The following is a 27,631-nucleotide window of genomic DNA, read 5'->3' as shown; positions in this document are numbered from 1 at the left end:
GTAAGGTAATTTTTAGTTTTGAATTATTTTCAAGTCAAAGTTAAATCAAATGACAGGTCATTTTACTTTAATATATTAATCATAAGACAAATCAAGCAAGGGCAGATCTAAGTGGCTTGGTAGAAAAGAAGAAAATTTAAAGAAAACATTTTTCTTGGTCATTTTGAACACTTTAAATATTGAAAAATAAAAAAAAATTTAAAAGAAATTTTCTTATAAGCACTTTTTAAATTTTTGCTTGAATATTATTTTCATTGATAAAATTAATAAATCTATCTCCACAAGTGTAAGGTAATTTCGAGTTTCAAATTATTTTTAAGTCAAGTTAAATCAAATGATAGGTCATTTTATTTTAATATATTAATTATAAGACAAATCAAGCTATGGTAGATCTAAGTGGTTTGATAGAAAAGAAGAAAATTTAAAGAAAAAATTTTTCTTGGACATTTTAAACACTTTAAATATTGAAAAATAAAAAAATTTAAAGAAAAAAAATTCTTATAAGCACTTTTAAAATTTTTTATTGAACATCATTTCCATTGATAAAATTAATTAATCTATCGACAATATTTTATATATTACAAGTGGATACAAAAAAAAAAATGCTAAATCCGCTACTTAATTCAACAAGAGAAAATATATTAATTACAAATATGATCTGTTAATATTATATCAATAAATGACTCTCACAAACTCACATTATGTAATATTTTACTTAAAAATGATTTAATGCACAAATTTTACCAAATTTAAGAAGAATAAAATATTAATTTTAAATTTTGCATATAAATATCCTCGATAATTATCTTGCTTTCCAAATCTTTTTATTTGTTAATAAATTTTTAGTTTTTAAATCTTTTTGCATATTTCTGTGATTTATTTTCAACTTATTTTTCATTGGTTAGTTAACCTAAAAATAATTGTTAATTTACTATAATTTTAAGTATATAAGCATGTTTGGATTATTTTGAATTCAATTTGTATAAAATTTCAAATCAATTTGAGTCATGTTGGATTTTATATAAGTTCAAATGAGATTAATTTGAGTTGGAAAAACTACAAATATAAGATAGTTTTGAATTTTAATTTATTTTAAATTAAATTAAATTAAATCGAGTGACAAAATGATTTTATTTTTAAATCATTATAATTTGATTCAATTTTAGCGGAGGTAAATTAGGGAAGGCGATATAAATCGAATCTGACGGATTTTCGATCCAACCCTATCTATTAGGATCGATTTTTTTTTTTTAAATAAAGTATTGGATCAAGTTGGATAATATAAGAAAAAAATTAAGATCAGGTTTTAGACAAATTCGATTTGATATATATAATTAGTTTTTAATTAATTATTTAATTTTATGTATATATGTTTATTTAAGTTTATATTTATATTAAAAATAATATTTATATTTAAAAATAATATTATATTAATTTCGAGTTAGGTTTAAATCAAGTACGATTTTATATAATATAAAATCGAATTAAGTTCGAGTATAAAAAATAAAAAAATCATTAAATCAAATCGAGTTTAGAATCGGGTTGGATTCAAGGTGAACAAAAATTCACTTCGACTCGATCCGTTATTATCGTTAAAATAAGTTGAGTTGAGTTTTTTTTTTAAAAGATTGGATTTTATCAATTTTTTTTAAAGAGATTTTACCACTTATATTAATAATCATCATGAATACTAAATAGACAAAAAATATTTGGAGCATTTCTTAACGAAGAAAGAGTGGAAGTCGTTAGTGGGACTTCTCTTTTAACATATTTCAAATTAATAAATGATTAAAAAAAATGGAACAAGAAGTTGAGTCTAAGACGTAATTAATCATTATTTAAAATTACATTAGATCCATCAAAGGCTTACGTAAATTTTATTCTTATAAATGATGAATTTTGAAATAATTTTTTTATTATAATTCAACAATTGTAACATTGGAATTAAAAAATTGCAGGTTTCCTGGTAGCGTTCCCTCCACTTTTTTCTCCCCAATGAAACAGCTTTTAATTAAAAAAAAAAAAAAGAAAGAGAAAGTTTTAGGAGCCTAAAAAACCAAGTCAAATGGTTAATGTTTCATCAGTTGTTGAGCATCATTCATCAAACATTGACATTTGAGAGAGAGAGAGAGAGAGAGAGAATCTGAATCATCGTAGTTGTGTGGGTCCTATTCGTTCTTCCTTTCACACTTGGGAGCCTTTTGCTTGCTTCCACCCTCCTTTACACACCAACGGCTTTGATCATTTCTGCATTAATCTCATGGATTTTATTGGACTTCACAGATTAGAAAAAAAAAAGGGACAGGCCCAAGAAGAAAGAAGTCAACGGTCTTGATTGACGGGTTTTTCTTGTATATTGTTCCACTTAGGGCAGCCTGTGCTTGTGCCTAGCCTTCGCTTGGATTCATGATCATCAACTCAAAAATTATGAGATGTAAAAACCTCATCAAGCAAGCAAGCTTCTCCGTCATCACTGCATGAGTATGAAATGTGATTGACGTGAAATCATGAGCCTACATAGCCAGAGATGGCATGGATGGGAGCTGGGGTCTACATTTTGGACCACCATTTTTGCATCTGTCCAAAATTTTAATTAATGAATTAATTATGTCACTATCTTGCCTTTTGTTTCTTTGCCTCGCAATGCTGGGTTGTACGTTGTTTTACAAGTGTAAATTATAAACTATTGCTTCAATCTTAGTTTAATTATATACAAAGAAAGATTTATTTCATTTAACAAGTGTCATAAACAACGATTAGCATTTAAAATTAATTTTAACACGTTTCTTCTTAATTTAAAAGAAGTTTAGATTTCATTTTTTTATCATAAAATGCTAAACCCTAGGGCCAATATTTTTAAAAAGAGATTTTACGACCTATATTAATAATCGTCATAGACACTCAAGCGAAAATATTTGGAGCATTTCTTAACGAAGAAAAAGTAGAGGAGGTGGTGGTTAATGGGACTTTTCTTTAACATTTTTCAAAATAATAAATGATTAAAAAAATGGAACACGTAGCCGAATCTAACAGGTGATTAATTATTATTTAAAATTACATCAAATCCGTCAAAGTTTTATATGAATTTTATATTTATAAATGATGAATTTTAATATAACTTTTTATCATAATTCAACAATACAACATTATAATGAAAAAATCATTGGTCATACGTTATGAATAACTTTAAAAATTTAAAATACGAAACAAAAATGGTATAAATAAAAATTATAAAATTAATATGATTTAAAATTTTAAAACATCATAATAAATTTTTTAAAAAAATTATATTTTTATGTTATTAAAATTATAATATATAATTTTGATGTAAAAGATTATATAAATATATAAATCATTAATATTTTATACTATCTAAATATAACTCTGGCTGTGGAGCACTGCTGAAGCAATTAAAGAAAAAAGAAAGAAGTCCTCGGATATGAGCATATGGCGATGGTGTAGCTTCATGGTAGCCTTCCCTCCACTTCTCTGTGCCCAATGAAACACCTTTAACAAAAAAAAAGGGGTTTTAGGAGCCTAAACAACCAAGTCAAATGGTTAATGTTTCATCAATTGCTGATCATCATCATCATCGAACATTTAGATTTGAGAAAGAGAATCTGAATCATCGTAGTTGGGTGGGTCCCATTTCTTCCCCCTTTCACACTTCAGAGTTTTTTGTCCCCTTCTAGCCTCCACCTCCTTTACACACCAACGGCTCTGATCATTTCTGTATCGATCTCATTGATTTTGATGGACTTCACAGATTAAAAGAAAAAAAAAGACGGCCCCAAGTAAAAAGAAATCAACGGTCTTGATTGACGTTTTGACTTGTATTTTGTTCCACTTAGGACAGCCTGTCTGCCTGTGCTTGTGCTGTGCTGAGCTGAGCCTTTTGCTGATAAATTGACTGGGTCGACCTTAGTTCCCTTTTACTTTCTCTATCTCATTAGAAGCCTGAAACAAATAGCATCTAAGCAATCTTGAATCTGGTAAGTTTCTTTTTTCATTACCCTTTACTCTAAAGTTTCAATTTTTGAGCTTTGTTTGCTCTAAAGATTAGATTTTTGTATCTGGGTTTTGGCCGAATGTTGCCGTGGCTGCTACTATTAAATTTTGTATGATATATTGGGTGTTCAAGTTACCAATTTGATTGAAAAGAAAAAAAACAACAAAAGAGAGAATTTAGTTGTGTTAAAAGCTCACTCTTTTTTTTGTTGCTGGGTTCTGATCCCGAGAAAGGTATCTATGCGGGCCTTATCTATGCAGGCCTAACAAATTCATTAGAAATTACTTACTTTTGAAATGAGGTTGGGTTAAAAAGAAAGATGGGATTTTTGGTTTGGTGTAAATTTGTAAGGGTTAAGCTCTTTCTGATAGTTTAAATGAGTTCTGAGATTTTAGTTCAATCTGAGGAAGAGTTTTGGGATGATTGAGGTGATTTGACTTTCAATTGACAAAACCAGTTTCTATTTTTTCTGCAAATTTATGAGTCGTTTGTTTCTTTATGACTTTGGATAGGAAAGGCAAAAGGCAGCTTTCGTTAATTCAATGGTGGAAAAGAAAAGAGGTTGCTTGATTTCATGACTAAACTTGGCTGTGAAGTTTGGTTCTTGGTTCCTTGCATGATCATGCTGAAAAATACATTATTGTTCTGGTCAAAACAATAGTGTCTTTACTCGTAGTTGTGTCTTTACTCATAGTTGATTGTTATGGGAATTTTAGGTTTGGGGTTTAATGATTTTTGTTTCTTATCAGAAAAAAAAATTGAATCTCTTCTTATGGTTTGATGCTTGAGCTGTTTTTCTTTTTTTAATTTTTATATTGAAATTTGTTGGAATTTGGATGAATATTTTCTAATCCCTTGATGTTCTCTGGTTTTGACTAGTATGTGGATCTTGATATATAAGAAGGCCTGAAAATGGATCTTAAAGACAGGCTGTCTGGTGAAATACAAAAGAAAGTTCCTGAACACCCATCTTTTACTAATTTCAATCCCCAACATCAGCAGAAGTGGGAGGATCGATCCATTTTAGATTACAGCACCAGGATTGAACCTCCTTTCCAGGCATTCAACCAAACTTCTAAAACTCAACCTTTACTGCCGTGTAACCCCAATAACCAAATTAAAAATGGTCCTGGTAATGAATCGCTTCAAGCCAGTAAAGTCCAAGATTGGGATCCAAGTGCTATGCTAAACAATCTCTCATTCCTTGAACAGAAGATCCATCAGCTTCAAGATTTGGTGCATTTAATTGTTGGCAGGAGGGGCCAAGTGTTGGGTCGACCAGATGAACTTGTAGCTCAGCAACAACAGCTAATTACTGCTGATCTCACTTCAATTATAGTTCAGTTGATATCTACTGCTGGTAGTCTTCTCCCATCTGTTAAGCATACACTTTCTGCAGCCACTCCATCACATGGACAGTTTGGGCAGTTTAGTGGAGTTGTCTTCCCTTCTGGACAAGGGCTGAATGGTGGGGTTCAGCCACAAAATGCTGGTGGAAGCAAGGTCTCTGAGCCGCCAAACACTGTTGATATTAGTAGTAACAGTGGAAATGAGCAGAATCATTTGATTGAGGAACATGAAATGAAAGATGAGGAAGATGCTGAGGAAGGAGAAAACCTTGTACCTGGCACCTATGAGATATTGCAGTTAGAAAAGGAAGAAATCCTTGCGCCCCACACTCACTTCTGCACTATTTGTGGAAAAGGATTCAAGAGAGATGCAAATTTACGAATGCACATGAGAGGTCATGGAGATGAGTACAAAACACCAGCAGCACTGGCAAAACCAAATAAAGAATCCAGCTCTGAACCAACTCTTATTAAGAGGTATTCCTGCCCTTATGCTGGTTGCAAGCGGAACAAGGATCACAAAAAGTTTCAGCCTCTGAAAACCATTTTATGCGTCAAAAACCATTACAAGAGAACCCACTGTGACAAGAGCTACATTTGCAGCAGATGCAACACCAAGAAATTCTCAGTAATTGCTGATCTTAAAACTCATGAGAAGCATTGTGGTAAAGATAAATGGCTTTGTTCTTGTGGCACCACGTTTTCACGGAAAGATAAGCTGTTTGGGCATATTGCTCTTTTCCAAGGTCACACTCCAGCAATTCCCTTAGATGAAACTAAAGGATCCGCTGGGACATCTGATCAAGGAGATGGCAATCAAGCCACAAATAAGGTTGGAAGCATGAATTTCGACTTTTCGTCTAATATTTCTAGTGAAAACGCTGTTCAAACTAGTGTGGATTTTAAAGGGAGCATCGATGATCCTGCTGCTTTTTTCTCACCATTGAACTTCGACACATGTAATTTTGGTGGGCTTCATGAGTTCCCTCGACCACCATTCGATGATTCAGAGAGTTCATTTGCATTTCTCCTTTCGGGGTCTTGTAATTACACTCAGAAAAGTGGAGAAGACTAAAGACCTGATAATCTTGGATGTTGGCTAATGTTTCCAGAATGTATTCTTCCTTCTTCGGATCATAGTATTAATTTGTGTTACATTTGTATGGTAAGGCTACCCTATGTACTTTATTGGTTTAAATAAATGCTATCTTTGATGAAAATAAAGTCCTTGTTCACTAATGCTGTAATTTGGTTAGGTTTAGAAGTAAGATTTTTCCTTCTGCATAAAATCCTCAAACGCCAACTCCATGCTGAAGCCATAATCATAACTACAAGCTTATAATACAACTGCAAGCTTATACTGTCTTTGGTGTAAATTTTAGGTACATTCATCCAACATATCCTACTGTTTCCTGTAGTATTTATAAACATATAATACAGTTTTCATTTGTTTTTACTTGATTTATGGAGCTTAATATTTCTTTTTGTAGATTTTGATCTCTTATGTCATAAATGTCACCGTCTTATTTCAATGTTCAAGACTTGAAACATCAAGTCATAAGTTTCAACCCATCTTCATATGCTTCTGGTATTGATTTCCTACCAAGCAGTTCAGAGAAGTTAGCTATGGACAGATCACCTTCTCCTGCTCTTTTAATTTAGTTTAATATTCCCCGCCCTACACCTGATTTAGGGTCAAGTCAATCATCGGTTTGGCCTTCATTGTCATGTTTTTATATCCAAGCATTACAAACTTTGCCTCAATAATTGTATAGCACATAAAGCCTTTATCTGATTTGATTCATGTAATCATTTTTAAGAGATATTGAGCAGCTTAAGAGTTTGAATCTTTAACATTTGCAACTTTTTTTCCTGTTCTCATGCCGATTAGGACCTCCTATAGCCAGCAAAATTTTTGGCTTTTGACACAACTTTCACTATCATTTGTGGGTTGGCTTTGGCTAGGAATCTATGTGCCGCCTATGATGGTGAAAACAAGTTCCTTTCCAACATCCAAAGCCGTGTGGACCAAACACCAGACATGACTGATACTTTCGATGTTAGAAAAGGATGATGTCCTATGCCAATCATCTTTTCCCCATTAAAGGATTCTTTCTTTCATATCTGATCAAGAAAATCTCCCTTCGTTCTTTTCATTTCATCCAACAGATTTCAATGGGCTCCAGATCATCAATACTACTACCAGTCTTATCCATTGCCACCTACTTTTATGCCAATGAACCTCAGTGCATGATTATGTGAATAATTATCATTTACCATCTCATGCTTGACTTGCTTTGCAAGATATTAGGATTTTGGTTACTAGCCACTTGGTACTGATTATGAGTAGTACTTGACTTCTATATATCTATCCTGAACAGTAAGCATTTATGGGAAAAAAAGCTAGCTGAATATTTTGCTGAATTTAGAACTAGAATGGTACACAAAGCTAGAGCAAATAGCCTTTCCATCTAATGTTTACACAAATAAAATTACCTATGGATAAAATAGAAATGGAAAATTTATCTTGCACCACATGACACATCCTAAAAGGAGACCTTGATGCAAGGGAACAATTATACATATGAAAAGAAGTAAAGAACAAAAAATGCTATAAGTACCTCTGAATATAAGAAGTAAAGAACAAGAACAAGGTTCATAAACGAGGTTAACAAGTATTACACATGCTTATCGAACTAAAAGAGGCAGCAATGCAGCACCAGGTAATTTCAATCCTGCTTGTTACGAGAAAGCCTTGCACGGTGTCTGAGCTCAGCCTTTTTCCATCTAACTATTAGGTAACACATGGAAAAGAGTGTGTTTATCTGCAGAAAGTAGCAGAAGTTGGGGTTTAGAGAAAGGAAAAAAAATGTTTCAAAAAAGGGGGGATAGGAGGAGTTCCTGAACACTGACCAAGATGATGATTGCAATAGTGAGAAGAGGCCCAGACCAGAGTACCGATAAAAAAAGTCCACTTGGATCAAAATAGTTTTGGGCTGCAAATTTCTTCCAGTTGTCACCAAGGAATCTATTCAGGGACTCAGCAAAATATACACCAAGCACTACAAAGACATCATCAAGCAAATAAGCTAGAATGGCAAAGAATATTCAAAATAAACTGAACTTCAATATTATTTTCACATTGCATAAATGTTTGGTGATGCATGTAACACAGTACTGACTAATTTGCTAGAAAGGAAACAATGGTGATGTCTTCTTATGCCGAAGTCATTTGGATCCCGCTAAATATTTGGAATGCTTGATGACATTGAAAGGCTTCAATATTGAGTTACAGCAGGGTACTCAGGTAAGTCCTATTTAGTAAGATAATCAATCAAAATTCCCAGCAAACTGTAAAAATGGTAAATAAATATATTAGACTTGTAACCTACAAATGTAAACTGTCTGCAGAACAGGTGTGTAGTTTATTGACAGGTGTGTAGTTTATTGGCCTACAAATGTAAACTCCCTTCAATGGCAAGATGGTCTTCATCACAAAGTTTCAGCTGTGTTTCTAATTTATTGACTCCATGCATGGCTGCAGTAAGGCTTTATAGACTTAAATCCATCTATATTCATGACCATGTTCCAAATTTCAACTTTTTTTTTTTTCTACTTATTGACTCTACGATTGGCTTCACTACAGAAATTTTAAAATGAATTCTGAAATTGAAAGTCCTATTTCTTGGATCCCCTTGAAGCAAAGAGCCCGACATCTTTGGCAATGATTAAACATTAACTTGTAAGGAAGGTTGCTACTTTATATCCCATATCAACATAGTTGACTATCAAGGTTACAGTTCTAGGTTGCTATGAGCAGACATTGAAGGAAGTGTACATACTCTCACATGCAAAGATGAACATGGGTTATTTTTTGCTTGTGAAGCCATTTACTATTATTATTTGAAATCTATTCAGAGTTCTTTCTGGTAAACATTATCCATTCCATTTATACCTTCTCAAAGACTAAGCTTCTATTTGAAAATCATCAACTTGTCATGCAACTATTAACAAAATTCCTATGATGTGAAATGGGACCTCCAAAATATTTAAGCCTGCTCTAGAATGAGAGAACCATCTTTTGCTGCATAATAAATTTGTTTCAGCCTATTCCTTATGCATCTTAACCACTGGATATTGATGGGACTAGTAAGATCTGCAAATTATCACCTCATTCCTCTAATGTAGAGTATATGTATCAAATACAAGCACCAGCATGTATCCTTCTCACCTCTGAAATATAAGATTGCAAGCATCCAAATCACCTTTTGCAGTAAGACAAAAGTGTAATTGAGACATCATTATTCATCAGAAATTTCAATAACCTTGTACATTTTACTTATTCAAGGGAGAGGTGGGCTCAAGGAAACATTGCTAATTGAGAGAAGGTGGAACTAGTAAATACAGTGAAGCTGTTAAGTTCTATTCAATATCATGGAAACTCTACCACCTGAGGCAAGGTTAACTGCCAAACTATTGAGCCAACCATGATCAGACGGCAAAGTCATCATGATATATTAACAGGCAATATTACATATGTCCTTAATCATTCAACCACAAAAAGACAGTTTATTTGTGAACCTTCACATTTAAATAAAGCATGTAATAGATATGATCAGAAACAAACTACTATAATCAAGGAGAGATCTAAATACTCATATACTGGTGATGATTACAGATGACAAAAAAAAAAAAAGGAAAAAAAAAGAACTTACATGCCAGAAGGAACAAACACATCTGGAAGTTAGTATTCTTCCTGGAGAATATTGTTATTATCAGTAAGAAAACATGGAATGCCAGTAAGCCCATTAACCATGGTTCCTGCCAAAAAAAGGAAAAAAGAAAAAAAAGGTCAGGGAATTGTTATCAATAGATGGTGGATCAAGAACTAAAGTGGGATCATGTCAAAATTTGCGCCCCCCCGTCTCTCTAACAACACAAAACAAAAGGATTATAACATTATTAGAAAAGCATATAACAATGTCTCCATAATGAACATAAGGATTATGCCTAAGACTTGATGCTAAACAACAAGTCATCTAAAAGAAGATATTTATGGCTTTAAGCACCCCATTTGAAGAGTTTCCAACTTTCCATTAGTCTGTTAGAAATAGCTGAACTAATAAGTTAAAAATTAACAAAGATCAAAGTATCACATGTTAAACTCATCAACCATGCATGACATCTTTAGTTCGCTAACCACATAACAACATCAGCATAGAGCAGCAACGGATCTGACTCAAGAAACTGTCTTTACACCAAGCAAATCAGATAAAGAAAGCCCGTCTAACCCAATATTACCAGTTTAAACGTGGGCTTAGCATTAATTGATGCAATCAGCATTATCACCCAAATCATTAGTGCCAAAAGAAAATTTGATATTAATCAAATTACATGCTTCCAAATGAAAAAACTTTTTAAACAGTTTCCTCTCAAATTTTACTTCTTAAACAACAGTAACATTTAGAAACATCCTGTTTAGTTAGTGAGAAAATTCTGAAGAGAAAACAATAAAAAGAAAACACATTTTCAAAGATTTAAATTTTCTGGGGAAACAATTAGAAAATAATAAAGAGGAAAAAAAAAAAAGAGAAAGGAGGCGGACTTTCCAGTCGATGGCGTGGAAGAACCCGATGAAGTTCTCGTAGGCGGGTCGGAGGCCCGAACGAAGCTCCGAGGATAGGTTCTGAACCAGATCCGCCATTAATTCCATGTGCCCTTCCACTGCTGATCTCAGCTCTTCCATTGCCTTTCTTTTTTGTTTTAATCAGATTCAGATCTCAAAAGTTTAGATCAGACGGTCAGTAAATGACGATAAGATTGGCGGAGTCTTTGCTTTTATATATTCATCATTTGAGTTTCTGTCCGGAGTTTAGACGAAGAACAAAGCAGAGTTGCGGTTGCTCTGGATTTATATGATGAATTGACGAAAATATCCTTGATAGTTTAGTTCAAGTACGTCTACGTCCTTAGCGAAGCTTACGTGGTGGTAAAGCGAAAGAAAATGGGAAGAAAAGGAAATAAAAAACAAAATTTTATTAAATGAATAGACCCTGTTCAAGGATCCACCCCAAAATTTTGTTCGAAATTTGAGAAGAATTAGACAAATTTTAGATTTGTTAAATGGGTAGACATTTATAATTGAATTTTATGCTTATTTAAAAAATAGATCAAGTTTTGGACATGATATGTATATGTTATATTTCACTTTAATTTGAAATCTTGCTCAAAAGTTAGGAAGATTATATATGAATTTTATATCTATTATATGGGTTTATGTTTGAATTTTAGGTCCATTTAAAAAATGGACGACGCCTTTGGACATGATATTGAAGATCCAAGTAATAAATAAATAATAAAATAATATTATATATATATATATATTAATATCTTATGTTTACATGTACCAATCTCATCTAAACATCAAATTAAATTATCAAAATCATTTTTAGGTTTTATTTTACTGATTATTTATGTTATCATAGTTAATATTTATTATACAATTTATTTTTATTTTTTTTAAAAATGAAATCTAGACATATTTAAACGAACCTACACAGCGTCTTCTAAAACTAGGATAAGTCAAGGCATTAAAATGAGACCCATATTTAATGTTGAGCCTGGATAAGCCGGAAGCTCACTAATGGTTTTTTTACACCCGACCCAAATTCAATACAACTTGATCCATAACAAGTCTACAAATGAGCCATCAATTTTTTTTTTCTTTTTGTTCAATCAAGTTAATCCTATCTTTAAAAAAAAAAAAAAATTCAAAATCCTAATTAACAATTAAAGACAGAATAAAAAATTTTATTTAATGGAAGCTTAATTCAAATATAATAATAATAATAATAATAATAATAATAATATTTCATATGCAATTGTTTTTAGCGTGATTTTATATTTTGAAAATGTTGCACAACAATTTTGTAATCAATATTTTTGAACATATTTTTTTTAATATACACAATTAAATTATTATTCAATCATTGATTTTCGATTTGATTATGTAAATGAGTCTTCAAGATATTTACTATTGAAAATACTTGACATAAACAATTAGTAAAATTAATATTAATCTCAACAACAAAATAAACAACAAATATACTGTACAAGTACCAATGGGAACTCTTTGAGCTTTATCTAGAGGCATAATTTCAAAATTTTTGGCCACAACTAAATTTACTATTTAATGTATAGTAAATCCTGAATAGTTTTAATTTACCTTAAAAAAATTATCCATCAAAGTGGCTTTAGTAGCTGATGAATTAAAAACAAATAATGTTTCTTGGTTCATAAAATGGTTTTTGAGGCTCATGTAAGGTTCAAGTCAATCACTATTGATGATAACTTGAGCTTCAGCCCTTGAGGCCATGTATGCGGTTTATGACAAAGAAATGCTAGAAAACAAGGAAAAGAAATACTAGCATTAACAGTTTATTGATGAAAATAAAAAGGGGATCAGAGTCCATTAACAGTTTATTTGAACAAATTAATTCGGTTACAGACAAATTAAGAATGATATGAATGTGTTAGAAATTAAATCTTTTCAATCATATTCATACACATTGCCATGCAGAGGCTGTAAGCAAGCACCTATCTTGCCACCCTAAAGAAAGAGCCTTTCCTTCATCTCTTTCAAAAACTCTAAACCCACCATTATTCTCTCCTTCACATTGAAGACGGCAGTAATGAGTCCTTATTTTCAACAGAAGTTTAGCCTGTATCAAACACTTGGAACTCAGTTTCATCCCTTCAAATCCATTACTCTCCATCCTGCTTTTCCATGTTTCCATCTTTTCATACCTTGGACATGATGACTTCTTGTTCTCCTGATCTTCCTTGTCACAGCAATTAATCATGCTTTTGATCTGTTTCCCAAGATGATTTTTCTCAATGCTTAGCCTCTCGGCACTCTCCAGTGGGAGGCAATCATCCAATGAATCAAACATGGCCGCAAAATAATGTAAAGATTCCATAAATCTTGATAAGAAGCTTCTTGGGCTTCGACTACCTTCTTGCTCCACCAAGATAACAATGGAAGGCCTAAGTGAGTGTACTGATTTCAATGTGTCAGATATTCTGAGAAAGTTGTTCAAAGTATTCAAATGAAAAACTAGATTCACAGCAACTGTTTCATTTTTTTTTTTCCTCAGGTTATTCACCTTGGATCCTCTCAACAACCCTTGAAATTCAAAGACCAGATTGCGAAACCCTTTGGCAAAGCTCACTAATCTAGCCTCAGTTTCTTGTAGTTCGTCCAAGCTTCTCCCATAGCCTGTAAGACGAAGGGACATCCGGTTGCCACTAGATGCCTTTTCGGAAAGAGATTGAATGAGAGAAGGCCATTGAAAGCCATAAGAGACATCAAAGTCAATAACATGCAATGCTCCATTATTTATCTCTTCCTCTTTCTCAAAGGCTTCAATTATAGCTTGGTTAGCTGTGAAATGAGCAAACTGGTAATAAGGAGACACCCTGTAAAGACAAGTGAAAGCTAAAAACTCTTCTTCAGTAGTAGGTTCCTTCATGATCATGTCATAGAAAGGGGATTTTCGAGTGAGAAGCCTTGCGGCCAAGCCATCAGCGAAATAAGCAACAACTCGTTGCACCGAATCTCCCATCAATGACACATTTTGATACAGTTGGATGAGATTCTCCAAGGCTGAGTTTTCATTATTATTCTCATCAACTGAAGTGACAGTGATGAGCAGCAAATGGATCAAATGAAGGCCCTTCCCATCTTCAACCACACCTTTTCTCTTGTGATCGAGCTTTAACATCTCTTCCCTCACTTGGAGAAGCTTGAATATCTTCCCTTCAGAACCTTCATACGACGGGTTCAAATCCTTGCAAACATTAACAAATCTCTTCCTTTTTCTATTATTCTTTTCGCCCCCAGGATCTGTCACAATTGCCAGGCTGAGATTCAAAAGCTCCTTCTCATCTGTATCTTCCATGATATGCTATATCACTTCAAGAATCAAGAAAGGTAGAGAAACAAATTAAGATCAAAGAGATGGAGAACAAGTATAAATTTAATTATGACAAGAGAGACATGAACTAGGATAGGCTTTTATGAGGAGAGTATCATGGGAATAACTCATAAAAATTCCATTGCATGTGTCATTACATGTGAAAGGAACCAAAGATTAATATATACAACAAGAGAGAGAGAGAGAGAGAGAGAGAGAGAGAGGGAGAGAGAGAGAAAGAGAGAGAGAGATTGGAGATATTCTTTTTCAATTTTTTCCTTACAACTGGATTTGAGAGATATGTAATTAAGAAAAGAAGGGGTGAAACTAGAATTAGTTAGTTCAATTGATTCATGTAATTACATTTGAAAAGTAATATTCAATAAATTGAAAGTTCAAGTGATTTTTTATATATATAGTCAAGAATCTGTATCTTAAGTCAAGAAAACATATGGATTTTCTCAAGCGAAAAATTTGTGATATGCTTTAGGAAAAGCTATGAGTTGGAGTCCAATTCGTTTGTAGTGAAGGGATTGAAAGATGCCATATTGAAGTTGACAAAAACAGCGGGGAAAATGGGGGAATCTAATAAATCTACCGCCCCTTGAAGAGACTTTTCCACACCTTTTCTTTCTAGATTGATGCCAATGCCAATACGTATACTTGTATCTGTCTTGGTAAACCAAATCTTGTTTTACTATTCTTCTTTTACTATGTATTAATTGCAATATTTGGGATTCCCCTTGAAAAAAGGAAAGAAAATTTGTCAAAACTACTCTTTCAAAGTCAATATCTACAATCCAAGCTATTATTTCTTAGAGGCAGCTAGATCTAACAATTGATGAAACTAACAAGAAATTTGGAATCAAATGTTTGTTGTGCGTGTTAAATTTAATTGTGATTGTAGTTGCATGGAGTTCATACCTCACTTTTTCAAAATGGTAGAAAAACAAATGATTAATTTGTTTTAGAAAAGTGACTTCAAATATCATTCGAAAATCGTAAGATTAATTTTTGAGCATATATATACCGAATAATTACATGTTTTGAAATTTGATATTTAATTATAATCGAAAATATTAATTTTACACAAATCTTCATGTTAAATTCTCAAACTAAAAATTCTTTTTATGAATAGAAGAGCATAATTATCATAATTAAGTTGGAGATTAGGGATATATATATATATATATATATATATACACATTCACACAGAGGCAAGGTTGGATCTAATGTTTGAGATGGAGTGTTCATACACTCCAGAAATTGAAAAATAAGGAAATTTTAAAGAAACTTTTTCCAAACACCCCAAAGATTAGAAAATAAGGAAATCTAAAAGAAAATTTTTTTTGAAGACCCTCAAAATTTTCTCAAATTTTTCCCATGAACAACATTTTCATTAACAAAATTGTTAAAACACTTAGATAATATATATAAATATATATTTATATTTATATTTATATTTACATAAGTAAACACCAAAAGAAAAAAAAAAATCTGGATCTGCAATTGTATATACAAATGGTTAAAATTATTACAGTAGTAAGTACCTGACCCAAAATAGTACACTTCTTCCTCCACTTGTTTCAATGTATTTTTATATTATATGGAGTAATAAAAAAAATATAAATTAATCTCTTGAATTCTTGATGCGGCATCTTGTTCCTGGATTTATTGAAAAATACAAAAAAGTTGAGGAATAAAAAATTGTGATAGTAAGAGTTGAATGAGTTACCGAAGGAATAAGCAAGAATAAATTGATATTACATTGGTAGAACCGTTTGAATGTGTCCTAACAAACAAGCATCGGACCCCAAAAAACAAAACCACATCAAACATGGGACCGTGCAAACGGGAATATTCCACAATTTATTGTCTTTGTTCATGGAGAACATTAAGCTAGCTACTAATTTAATAAAATTGTGGCCTGATATTCAAGGTTTTTCCTGATAAAAGAATGAACAAAGTTTACGATTTTATCAACAGCTGCAATTTTTTTGATGCTCTTCTCTTACAACTGCATGCTAAGTTGACATATGGCAACTCCCCAGATAACCAATGACAGGGATCGAAGAGAAAAGAAATGAAACATGATCCTTCGAACCAGTGATGATAACTTGATTCTTATGACAGGACATTACCAACCATCCGACATGCAGGCCATTTCTCCTTGACTTTTCACCTGGGTTTTTTCTTTATACTACAAATCTATATATAAATATATGTAGCAGAAGCAAACATATCATAAAATCGGTTGATGATGAATTCCATGTAATATATATGACTTATTCATGTGTTTTCGAGAGACAATATAGTCATAGCAAATATCATCGATTCGGATTTTTAAGTTTACATGTGAAAGGCAACCTAATGGATTTTTGTTTTTAATATGAGAAATGAGGATTCCAACTGTGCTTTTTGAGAAAAAAAATCATGCACCAACCAAACTGAGTCAAATGCTCGGTTTCAGGTGATGTAATGGTTGTTATCCCCTCTTAGAAAGGCAATCTGAAAGCAAATTAAGGCTTTGGTCGTCCCATTCTTATTTTTCCAATAAGAAACCAGTCCAAAAACACCATGACTTCTGCCATATAGGAAATTTTATGTGTTTCCATCTGAAAAGAAGGAGGGGTTTTCATTGGCACATCTCCAAAGTTTCATACAATTTGGCTAGCCTTTGGAGAGAAGAAAATAAGAACAAAGATCTTGACTAACATACAAGAGAACTCATTATTTCCTTGACAAAATATAAAAGCTATGACTAGCTATATATAGTATGTATAGTTGTTGATCAAAATTTCTCAAGAAAGCAAGAATAATTCATAAGCTTTCAATTTTATCCAGTCTTATGTGTCAACAATCTTTCCATCTTATTTTGTCTGTTAGGTTCTGTATTCACACGTGAATTTACAATTTCACAAGTGAATTTATTTGTGGACTTTTTGGTGCATAACTTAACTAGCAAGGCACTTAGTTTCATATGAATTTCCGAGTCAAACAAGAATAATTGAAAGCATTAGAAACAATGCCATGGTGGTTCAATTCAAACAAGTGATAATATATTCTTTTAGAAACATTTCATCTGTAGTTTAATTAATGCTCCCCACGACCAAGTCATCCCCTCATATATGTATTTCAAGAACCAACTTTCTTCCTAGATGTTACCTGCATTTGAAATTTTGCATTGTCATTTTGATTTCTTTTCTCCATCAATGACTAATTCCCCGTTCAATTGCACTCAAATTTTTCTTCAATTTCACTTCTTTTCACCCTCCCTTCTTCTTTTTTCAATATGTCATGACTTCATGAACATAAGATAATTAGTCTAACCATTTGTTTAGCGTAATACACAATCAAGACATGAATCTCGAGCTGAATCAAAATCGTTAGTTTTCTTAATTAATATCTAGAAGCCAGTCCGGGGAAGAAAGTTTGAGAAAACCCTAATCAGAACCATATCAAACACCAACATGCATGTATGTGTAGTAATTGGGCAGTAAATTAACATTGTAAATCTCGGAAATCTTCGTTTTAGATTTCGATAACACAATGTAACATAACTTAGTTGAAACTACAAAGTAGTCTCCGAGGTTTACAAGAGAAGGTTTCTGATGCTAACAACTAATTAATTAAAGAGATTCCCAACAATCTCTCAAGTCAATGCATCAATAGAATAATGAGATTGCTACAGCAATGTAAACGACTTTAAATCTATGAATAATGGCTGAGATTACAAAGTGATACCTAATTGTCTTTTCTTTTGTCTTTGGCTTACTTCCTATTGTTTGAATATTATTGATCAGATCAGAATAAGGATCATAATCTTCTCAAAGCCAAAGGAATTGTACTTAAAAATTGAAGAAGAAAGTTCTATTCTTTCTTTGCTTTGATTCATCACAATGAAAAAGGTCATTTTCTTACCAAATTCATTTGTCCTTAAGTCATCAAACGGCAGATTCATATTTTTGTTAGATATGGAATGAGTCATTCTTTCGTGTGCAAATCATCACCATTGTTGTGTAGCAAAACCTAGAGTGGGTTATGGTCCCACCCTCCCCTCCCCCCCAAATTCCTTTTTGGTTTGAAATTTTCTTCGATTTAGATTACGTGGGATTTTGTCAAAAGAAAAAGATTAGAGACTGAAGAATAACCTGTTCAGAGGTAATTAATGTCATGACGAAAGTAGGATCCTTTTTGGTTGCTTATGATTCGATATAAGAGTAAAAACAAAGGCGGAATAAGCTTCTTGTTGACTCTATTACATGACTTAAATGGCAACCTGAGTAAGACACAAGGTTTCGAAAAGATGCAATCAGAGAAGAAACAGTCAAAGCTTGATAAATAGGGAATACATTACGAATACAAACTGTATAAATTTATTAACCAATGATCATGCACAATCTTCTACCATTATAGAATTCATTCATAAAATATTAAGACATACATATAGACAATTTTAATCGAAGACAGATACAACAACAAATGCGATTATGAAATCTAATCATTAGATTAAAAAAATTTCACTGTCTTCTCTATCAAAAAAAAGAAGCAAAATGTGCGGCTAGTCGACCAATAATAATTCAAGCTATGTAATATGCAAACTTTTGCAATGGCTGAGGCCCTTCACTTGATGGATTAAATGAGCTTAATCTAAATTGTTACTTTGATTTGAAAAGATTCCATCATTCACACTGACTCAGTTAGTTATGATCTTTTGTTGTATCTTATGCAAATTACATGAACATACAGTCGCGTATATTGCACTCAAGCATAAAAAAGCACGAGAAAACTAGTTGGTTAGGTGAGTTATAACCAAAGGAAGTTTTAAGGGTGATGATTTGCATAAACAATGAGCTAATCTGCTGATTCAAATAATTGATCACTCTAAAGATAAATGACAAAACGAAGGAAATGATGGTCATCATATGTAGTACCCTCCCTTCTCTGGTCGTCTTCATCATAATTAACTTTATATTGTGATTTTTCATTATAGAAAAGTTTTATCTATGTTGTGGTTATGTTTATGTTTTTTGTTTGATGTAACTAAGTGGACAAAGGATGGATAGACATATAATCTCATTTCAAAGCAAATTACATAGTATATTCTATACCTTTAAAAAGGTGATTTCTTTCAACTATGAGAACGATCTGTAAGAAGTTGCAGGTTAGAATCTACCTTTTCCTCTGCATAGCTAATGCGCGATTAAGTCATTAACCACTCAACTATGGACCAATGGTGTGGAAAGTTTATCACCAGGTTTTATGACATATCAATTAAAAAGAAAATATATGAATAATAGAGATTGCCTCATCAATAGTTTAACGTTACTTCTAGGCAAAGCTAGTTAAACTAGGTTTTTACCATTTTTCACTATTATTTACTTTCAAATTAGTTATGAGATTTAGTTCATAATTGCCATGATCAGAAAATGATATTTTCAGCAGGCAACTATGTACAATTTTGGATTTGAATAAAGACACATCAAACATGTACAGAATACAAAAGTAGCAGCATTGGATTACCTTCTTTGTGAAGTTGAAGGTGAAACATTTCTGAGCTTCTTCCTGGAAAAAAATGCGGAGAGCTGAACCTACTAATGGCCATGATGGCAATATAAGCCAGCAACCCTATTGATTTTCTGTTTTGGCGGGAAACGTGATTCAACCATCTTTTCACCGGAGCAATCACATCAAAAGACTTGACACCCTGCAGGTTTGAAGATTGTCCAGAAACTTGAGCAGCAGCACTGGTTGCAACATTGGACTTTGCTTCCTTCGTGTGCTGGTTTTGTTCCACTGATGAAACCATTTTATCACATTCCTTCTCATGAATCTTCCCTAATCCATCTAAGTGTTCAACTACATTATTTCCTGCATGCTCATTACCAACTGCAGCCACCATTCCATCTTCTGCAATACTTACATATGGACCCTTATCAATTGATGATCCCATCGACAATTGCAGATCAGAATTCTCTGTCTGCAAATGCATCAAGATGGAAAATTATCACTACCAAACATGGGTTTAACTATTGCAGTAAATTAAGAAAGAGAATAAGATTACAATTAGATAGATCTGAACATTGTATTGCTTAAAATTTATTGCACTAGACAGCAAGAGTTTCAACAATTTCTTCATACACCTAACAATGTCCCGTTAGTTTGATAGGAAAACCAAAACACAATGAAAATGAAGCAAACCTTCTGTACGTGCATATGTGTACTAGAGTGTAGGAGACCAAGAAATTCATCAGTGGCCCTTACTCACCTGAATAATAAAGGGAAACAATATGTGTTAGAACATGTCTATGTTTGATGTACTAAAAGAATTACATATTGACAACAACCATGACACCTCAAATATTTTGGTAACTATCATCACATAAACAAGAAATGGTTTAAGCAGGTGATCATATCGCCTATCAACTAAAAGCTAGAGATATGATCATTTTGAAAGTAGTGAAGATTAAACACTTAAGCACACGGGATACAAGAAAAATGGAGTTCTCACTCTCAATTTCAGTGAAGAAGGGTGTCATGACGGCAATAATCAAATAATAACATGAACAAAATGGCCAACTGCTTGAAAATAAATAAATTTCCTGAAATTCTTTTATCAAGGGAAAGCCTGGTTTATAGCATCAGTAGATGTTGGAAACATATGGTTAGTTATGTCTGGAGCTATGAATTACCACAGGCTAGATGCAGTAATTCCCTCAAAAAATGCGAGATGTCCTCCATGTTGAGAGGTGGGAAACACAATATTTTTATTTGCCCTGTTAAAGACAGAGTTACAGAGTTCAATTGCGCAAAATAACATAACAAACTCAAAGAAAGCATTCTGTAGCATGGTTACAGGAGCTCCACCTGCATTCATCCCAAGGAATGGCTTCCCTGGTACAGACAGGCTCTTTTAGAGCACTGATACAGAGCAATGGCACTGACTTTGCGCATAAGAAGAGGAGCTGCTACAATGCCTATAGTACGTATCCACAGTCTGGGAAAACAGTATGATACTTTTGGTAACTCATAATACAACAGCAAAGAAGAAAAACTAGATAGAGTTTGAGATAGTACCTCAAATTTTCCAACAAGGCATGTGGCAAAGTTGTCAAAATCTTGAATAGAACGTGACTTTTGAAGGCCAACTGGATAACCAACAAACAATATATAAGTTAAAAGGAAGAAAAGCATAATGAAAATTGATGACACTTATGCCTAAAGAAATAGATTGAATGAAAATGTTCGCTTCTCTTGAAGTTATGCTATGGGTGATAAGTATAATCTACAGCGTTGCCAACAAGAGAATGGGGGGCAACAACCATAAATTTGTTGTACTAGCAGAAAGCTTAATAGTGCAAGTTATGAAAAGAAGGGGAGAAAAAGTGATTCCAAGGCATCCAAATCAGTTAAATGCATGCACTTGAGATGAAAGCTCAGGTCCAAACTTCCCTCCGGGTCACATAGGTGAAAATCCAGTCGCCCTCCTTGCAAACCCTATTCATGGAAATTTATAAGTGTATAACCGTAATAAAAATTTTTACACTAGTCTGTTATCCTATTTTAGGGAAATTCATAACAGCAAAGACAGGTAATATTCCTCAAATAAGCAATGCTTCTGTTTTCTATCTTATATATCAAGGAAGAGGGGGCCAAAGAAAATATAACAGATGCATACTGTTCATACTGAACACTTCCATAGCTCATTGTATGGGAATAGGAATATATTTCTTCCCTGCGGCATGTTTTTCTCATATATTTAGAGGCAGACAAGGTGGTAAGAGAGCAAGCCTTCAGAAATTTCATAAACCATTAATATATGTTTTCATGTGGAAACTATCCAGGACTTTCCTGGTAGTAGTTAGGTATAACAAACTCATTATATATTAGTCTCTGGATTAGAAATTTTTTGTTTAGTTTTTCCAAGATGAAAGCAAAATGAGGAAACTTTTATCTTATAACAAAAGGAAGTCGATTATTAGATAAACAATGGTTGATTTTTGCGGTATGAGAAACTACAGAACAGCATGATTTCTTTGGATCAATTATTCTAACTTCACTAATGCAATGTCCCAAAGAAAAAATGATCCTCATATCAAAGAAGAATCTAACCTTTTTTATGCCTTCCCAATTAGGCAGCCGAGAATAGTTAGGCTCCTGCCTATAATAAACATTTAGGAAAAGTCGTATGAACTCAAGGAAATTGATCCTGAAAATTTATTAGTACTTTATTACTGAGGCATCTTCAGCAACACATCTCCCAAAAAAAGTTATTATAGATGCTGTTAAGTTTCAAAGGCTTAATGAATTGTAATAGAAACCGGTTACTAGGTACATTATTCCAGGGGCATCCCTCTGTATGCCTCCTCTGAAAGAACAAAAAGATTGGAACATTGTTGAGTTTCAGACACCAAGGGCCTGCATTTAGGCTTCAAATCTTACAACTCATTTGAAAAAAGAGTAGAACAGACATACAGTTTTGCATAACCTTAAAGGCCAATTGTAAGGGCTCTATCGTATAACTTCTGCACTAGCCTATGGCTATAAACCTGTCACCAATCTGCAGAAGATATAAAATTATAAGAAAACCAAATTATAAAAGCAGGACAATTAACCAGATGATGAAGAGCAATTGCAGATTCAAATATATGATCACATATCCTGCTACAATGTCAAAAAATTAGTAACTTGATGTAACTATAGCATATATAACATGATAACTAATATAACTTCGAACACCAGGCCCTGCATTCACATCACAATAAATCAATAACATGTAATTATTAGCAGATGCAAATGAGGGGAAAATGCAGAATGTTATGGGAGATGGATAAGAGTTGATTCAAGAGCTAATGTATTTATTTGGCAGGTTTTACAGCTATAACTTGGCTGTATAAATGATTAAAACAAATAGCTTCAGATTCTAACAATTTTTATTGCCGAGGCCAGAAAATTTTATCTTCCACTGCTCAGGGTTGTAGAAGATAATCATAGAAACTGATTCTGAGGTGGTTACAAAGAATCAAGCATAGGAAAAGAGTCAATTTGGAGGGCCTACACTGTGCTGAAACATATTGCATAACCTACTAGGAGAAGTTAGGGGGCAAGCTATCTAACAAGGGGATGCGCCCATGGCATTTAGTCAATGAAATTTGCGTCATCCTGGTTTTCATAATTGAGGAAAAATGAATTGCCTGCTCTACCATAAAAGGTTGACTGGTCAGTCTTAAGATATTTTATGGACTATGGAGCTTAAGATCACTTTTGTTTGATCCTTAACGCGTTGATGATTTAGTATTGTTGATTGTAAATTCTGTATTCATATTTCATATCAATTAATATGGCATAAGCCTAAAAGATTAAGGAGTAAGGTAATTAAAAACTAGCAGTTAAGAAATAATAGATCTTGCTAGAGATAAAGCACTAACCAAAAGGTCTCATGGAGAACAAATAGCCACTGCTCCAGCTACAGGTACCTTCTTTCTATCCTCCCCAAGATATTTCACCTGTAGGAAGTAATTCATACTAAGGTGTCACAGATAAATTAATATTAAGTTGACATAATTTATAATTCAAGGTAGAGAAATATAATTTCAAACAAATATAATTCAAGGTAAAATGGTAACATGATCAGTTAAATTGCTTATTGGCAAATCAAGGCAACAAATAAATAAATGCATTAATAGAATAATAATCTAGAAAAATTGCTAAACTTAAAGAGAGTGAATGAAAATGTCTAGAATTTGTTGATTAATGAAAAAGTAATTAAAGGAACTGAAGCGAAGTTGATAGACAAAAAGGTGAAACAAGCAACATCTTTCTGATATAGGACAGATTTGCACTGACCATAGTCAGGGTAATAACAAGTAAATTCAGAGACACAAGGGAAGAACCATCATCAAACATAACCAACTGGTTGATGCAGGAGGGACGTAAATCAAGCAATAGAGTTTGTAATAAATTTTATGTACCAAATAATTAAGAAATAGGGAACGCAGACCAGGTAACATACTAAAATGTTGGCACCAAGCTGGTTCCAATTGCAAATAAAGGAGCCTTCGGTTGCTGATGATGGAGATAATCAATGACTACTCGTGTATCCTCTGTCCAGCCAGCATTATAAAAGCAATCGGACTGCAAAAGTTATTACAAAATTCATTAAAGATATAGATCTATTACACATTAACAATGTTAAGTGCTAGAAAACACCATGAAGAAATGATATTGAGGACTAATTTTATTTAACTACAAGATGCCAGAGGAAGTACTAGAAACCCTCAGCTTTTAAACAATTAACGATCAGGTTTTCATCCGTACACACATGTTCTTTGAAACATAGCCAAATACATCTCAACAATCAATTACCAGTCAAAAATTTAGGTTCATTATATTAGTTCTCAACAGATTGCATACTTTGTTGTCATTGTATATGACTTGGAAACATAAATCTTTAAAATTTAAGAAATAAATTTCGTTAAAGCCGTACAATGAGTTTTGGTATAATGTCAGCTTGAAGATCACAACAATAACGGCAACTGCAAAAGGCAAAATGACCGGACTGCATTGTGCAGGTCGTAAAAAAAAGATATAATTGTTGATTGATTTCATAGACTGATATAAAATAGTTATATGGAAGTTCATTTTTCCTCATGAAAGAAGACCAACCAAAAAAAGAAGTTACATAAAACACAAATGTAGTAAGCTAAACAAAGGAGAAAGAAAAAGAAAATGAATAACTCACAGTAATTGAAACGCCACCCAGTCCTTGGTGGTTGCTAACAACAACATTCCATCCACATTTTGCCATTCCAAATACAAGGTGCTTAATATACTGCCAAAAGAATTATAGCAAGACAATTTTAGCTTTGTAAAATGTATTCCACAGCAATCTCTTTGCCCTATTCAATCTGTGTCATTAACTTGCATAAGTTTTCATATAGGCATCTGGACATATAGCTTTCTCTGAGGTCCCAAATAAAAATTTCCTCAGATAATAGTCAAGGAGATTTTATAAGACTAGTTTCATATTAATTTTAGATCCTTAGCATCAGTTAGCATCAGCAACTCTTTAAGATGATTGGTAAGTGGAACTGCAAAGAAATTACTTAATAAGGATCATATTGGCATCGACATTGATAAATTTATTCTCAACCAACCACTCTATGTAGGGCAGTTTAATCTTGCAAAAGAAAAAAGCATTAAACATCCATCATAGAATGAAGATCATGTACAGAATCAATAAATACAGTTGTCATCATCAGCAAAGAAAACTAAGAAACCAAAAGCCAACCCTTCACCTCTAACTACTCGCTGTACTCATGAAGCTTCTAGACGCAGTTATCCAGCTATCATGGTTGGATTTCGATTATTTTTTTTCAAGTTCACCAAAAGTTGATACAAATTGAAGATTGTTTTCCTTTACGACCACAAGTGATTTTAAGGAACAGAGAGAAACAAGAAGAAAAGAAGACTAGTCATAAGTTGACATTAATTAACTTACTGCAGAAGAAGAATCACTTGTTAAGCCAGGAATGACAGCCACCGAAGGAGTTTTTTCATCCTTTGAGATCACATTATTCATCTCGAAGGTGCCTCTTGAAACTGTAAAATTACCAAACACATCAGTTTTAGAATAGAATATTTACTAGACTAACTTAATATGAAATTCAGGTATTATGTCTATGTAGACAAATAACTAATACCTAATAGGATCATTCAGTAACTACGATCAAGCTGCATTATCTGATTTAAAGGCTATCAAAATCTCAGTCAACCTTCTAAATATGAAAGCAAGTCAACTTGGGGAAAGTATAACCAAAAGCAACCACAGTATATGAAAATTGTTTCCCTTATAGGACACTTCAACAGAACATCCTTTTGAAGGAATGACCCTCTAATTATTATGGAAAAATTCACTAAAGATTAAACACACTGTTTTAAGAAGCATATCCATGTTTAACACTAAGGAAATACTGAAACAAGAAAGAGTCGGTATACAGCACCATTATACCAGAGATACCTTTTTGTGATAGTTAAAAGGCTTCTTTTTTTGCTTGCTTGATTGGGGAGAGATGGATTGAATTTAACCTCTTTTCTACTAATATGTGGCTGCCAACAGGATATCACCTAATCCCATCATCTAAGATGCATACGAAGAAGCTGCATTTACCAGCTGCATATTGTAACCCTTTTCGGCATTATTATATTCAAACGCTTAATGTATCCGTCCAAATAGTTAGATGATAAATGGAGGCCAAAAGTAAGGGCTTTTATAACCCAAATCATGGCTTATGAACAAGTTCATTTTAAGGTGGTCTTCATAGCTGCCCTGATAGTTATTAGTCTTCAACTTGCACCCTTTACACATGTTTTAGCAGTTAATACTCCTATTATATATCACCTAAAGAAAAAGTATAATTGATGATGGATCTAACAGCTATGAAAGTTCAATCCTTAAAATGGAATATTGCACAAAATACTAAAAGATTTCAAAACACACATTACAACTAATATCAAAAGTTCTTCAGATGCATATATCAGTGAGGATATTTCATAATATCATCAAAAGTTTTGCACTAACCATCAGAACTTGTAAGCCAATCTAGAGCTATGGTTCCACCATCTGAAGCATGAAAAAGTTGTCTTAGAAAGCGGAGAGAAGTGTTTGTGAGAACAAAGCACATGGAGCAACATATCCAACATTATAAGAGAAGAAAATGATTGAAATTCATGACCTGCTGTAGCTGAAAACTGGGGGATTCCCGAAGAAATTGAGAAAAGCAGTCTGAAAGTGAGGACTTGATAACCATGGCGTCACTACATACCTGCAACAATTCAACAATTCACAAAAAAAAAAAAAAAAAAAGACTTAAAAGTGACAGAATCAAATTCCCCGGTAAAATAGAAAAAAGGAAAAGTGTACCTGCCATGAAGGACCCGGCACATGGAAACGACGTCGTTGTATATATGGGAGGAAGGGTGAAAGGTCAAGGTAACAGGAGCAACGTGAAATGCAGGGAACAAGTCATGGAAGGAATGAATTTCCGGGAAATTGTAGAGAAAAGCTGCCCATATCAGCACAAATGACAGTAAATAGTGGGAAATTGGAATCAGAGAGAGGGCAACGAATGGTTGTTTATATGCATTCAGAGAAGATTCATCCATTTGACAAAGCTTTTAGACAATCAACAAAGTGCGATAGGGAAGAAGCAACGCCCGCAGCAGTTGATAAAAATGTTTTTCTGTTTTTGGTTTTTGAGAATGGATGGAAAGTTGAAACAGGTTTTGAATGGAAAAAG

General features: G+C 33.1%; 3 protein-coding genes and 1 pseudogene across 6 annotated transcripts; 1 reads left to right on the top strand and 3 right to left on the bottom strand.

Annotated features, from left to right (window-relative positions):
• Positions 1-3,853: 3,853 nt before the first annotated feature.
• LOC111276718 (protein SENSITIVE TO PROTON RHIZOTOXICITY 1-like) lies at positions 3,854-6,582 on the top strand. 3 transcript variants are annotated; one of them, XM_022862478.2, is made up of 3 exons: positions 3,868-3,992; positions 4,522-4,570; positions 4,889-6,582. In XM_022862478.2, the coding sequence occupies exon 3, from the start codon at positions 4,922-4,924 to the stop codon at positions 6,431-6,433; it is 1,512 nt and encodes a 503-aa protein (XP_022718213.2). In that variant the 5' UTR covers positions 3,868-3,992; positions 4,522-4,570; positions 4,889-4,921; the 3' UTR covers positions 6,434-6,582. The 3 variants fall into 3 exon arrangements, with proteins under 3 accessions (XP_022718212.2, XP_022718213.2, XP_089619611.1); XM_022862477.2 differs by lacking the exon at positions 4,522-4,570 and having other exon boundaries at positions 3,854-3,992; XM_089763485.1 differs by lacking the exons at positions 3,868-3,992; positions 4,522-4,570 and adding an exon at positions 4,128-4,242.
• A 1,180-nt stretch (positions 6,583-7,762) lies between these two features.
• On the bottom strand, positions 7,763-11,234 carry LOC111276719 (Tmem18). Its single transcript, XM_022862479.2, has 4 exons — positions 10,964-11,234; positions 10,074-10,179; positions 8,272-8,420; positions 7,763-8,183 (listed from the first exon to the last, which is right to left on the bottom strand). The coding sequence occupies exons 1-4, from the start codon at positions 11,102-11,104 to the stop codon at positions 8,088-8,090; spliced, it is 492 nt and encodes a 163-aa protein (XP_022718214.1). The 5' UTR covers positions 11,105-11,234; the 3' UTR covers positions 7,763-8,087.
• A 1,565-nt stretch (positions 11,235-12,799) lies between these two features.
• LOC111277984 (GRAS family protein RAM1-like) lies at positions 12,800-14,465 on the bottom strand. The gene has a single exon (XM_022864429.2). The coding sequence runs from the start codon at positions 14,316-14,318 to the stop codon at positions 12,918-12,920; it is 1,401 nt and encodes a 466-aa protein (XP_022720164.1). The 5' UTR covers positions 14,319-14,465; the 3' UTR covers positions 12,800-12,917.
• Positions 14,466-18,427: 3,962 nt separating this feature from the next.
• Positions 18,428-27,631, bottom strand: LOC111276717 (embryogenesis-associated protein EMB8-like; annotated as a pseudogene). The gene is made up of 15 exons (XR_016343455.1): positions 27,256-27,631; positions 27,068-27,157; positions 26,914-26,975; positions 25,834-25,934; positions 25,075-25,164; positions 24,346-24,467; positions 23,762-23,839; positions 22,805-22,893; positions 22,446-22,490; positions 21,411-21,467; positions 21,201-21,330; positions 21,026-21,109; positions 20,535-20,601; positions 19,857-20,313; positions 18,428-18,612 (listed from the first exon to the last, which is right to left on the bottom strand). The product of XR_016343455.1 is annotated as an embryogenesis-associated protein EMB8-like (transcript).

This window comes from Durio zibethinus, chromosome 7 (assembly GCF_047325235.1).
Source record: "Durio zibethinus cultivar Kanyao isolate XHJ-2024 chromosome 7, ASM4732523v1, whole genome shotgun sequence".
Classification (NCBI taxonomy): Eukaryota; Viridiplantae; Streptophyta; class Magnoliopsida; order Malvales; family Malvaceae; genus Durio; species Durio zibethinus.
This window is presented reverse-complemented; position numbering and strand designations above follow the sequence as displayed.

Excerpts from the sequence above, each read along its gene's own strand:
- LOC111276719 (XM_022862479.2), bottom strand. The coding sequence starts at position 11,104 with ATGGAAGAGCTGAGATCAGCAGTGGAAGGGCACATGGAATTAATGGCG. Across the intron at positions 10,180-10,963 it reads TCCACGCCATCGACTGGAAA|GAACCATGGTTAATGGGCTT; the intron begins GTCCGCCTCCTT and ends TTTTTTTGGCAG. Across the intron at positions 8,421-10,073 it reads GTGTTTGTTCCTTCTGGCAT|TGCTTGGTGTATATTTTGCT; the intron begins GTAAGTTCTTTT and ends ATGTCTTTGTAG.
- LOC111276718 (XM_022862477.2), top strand. The coding sequence starts at position 4,922 with ATGGATCTTAAAGACAGGCTGTCTGGTGAAATACAAAAGAAAGTTCCT.
- LOC111277984 (XM_022864429.2), bottom strand. The coding sequence starts at position 14,318 with ATGGAAGATACAGATGAGAAGGAGCTTTTGAATCTCAGCCTGGCAATT.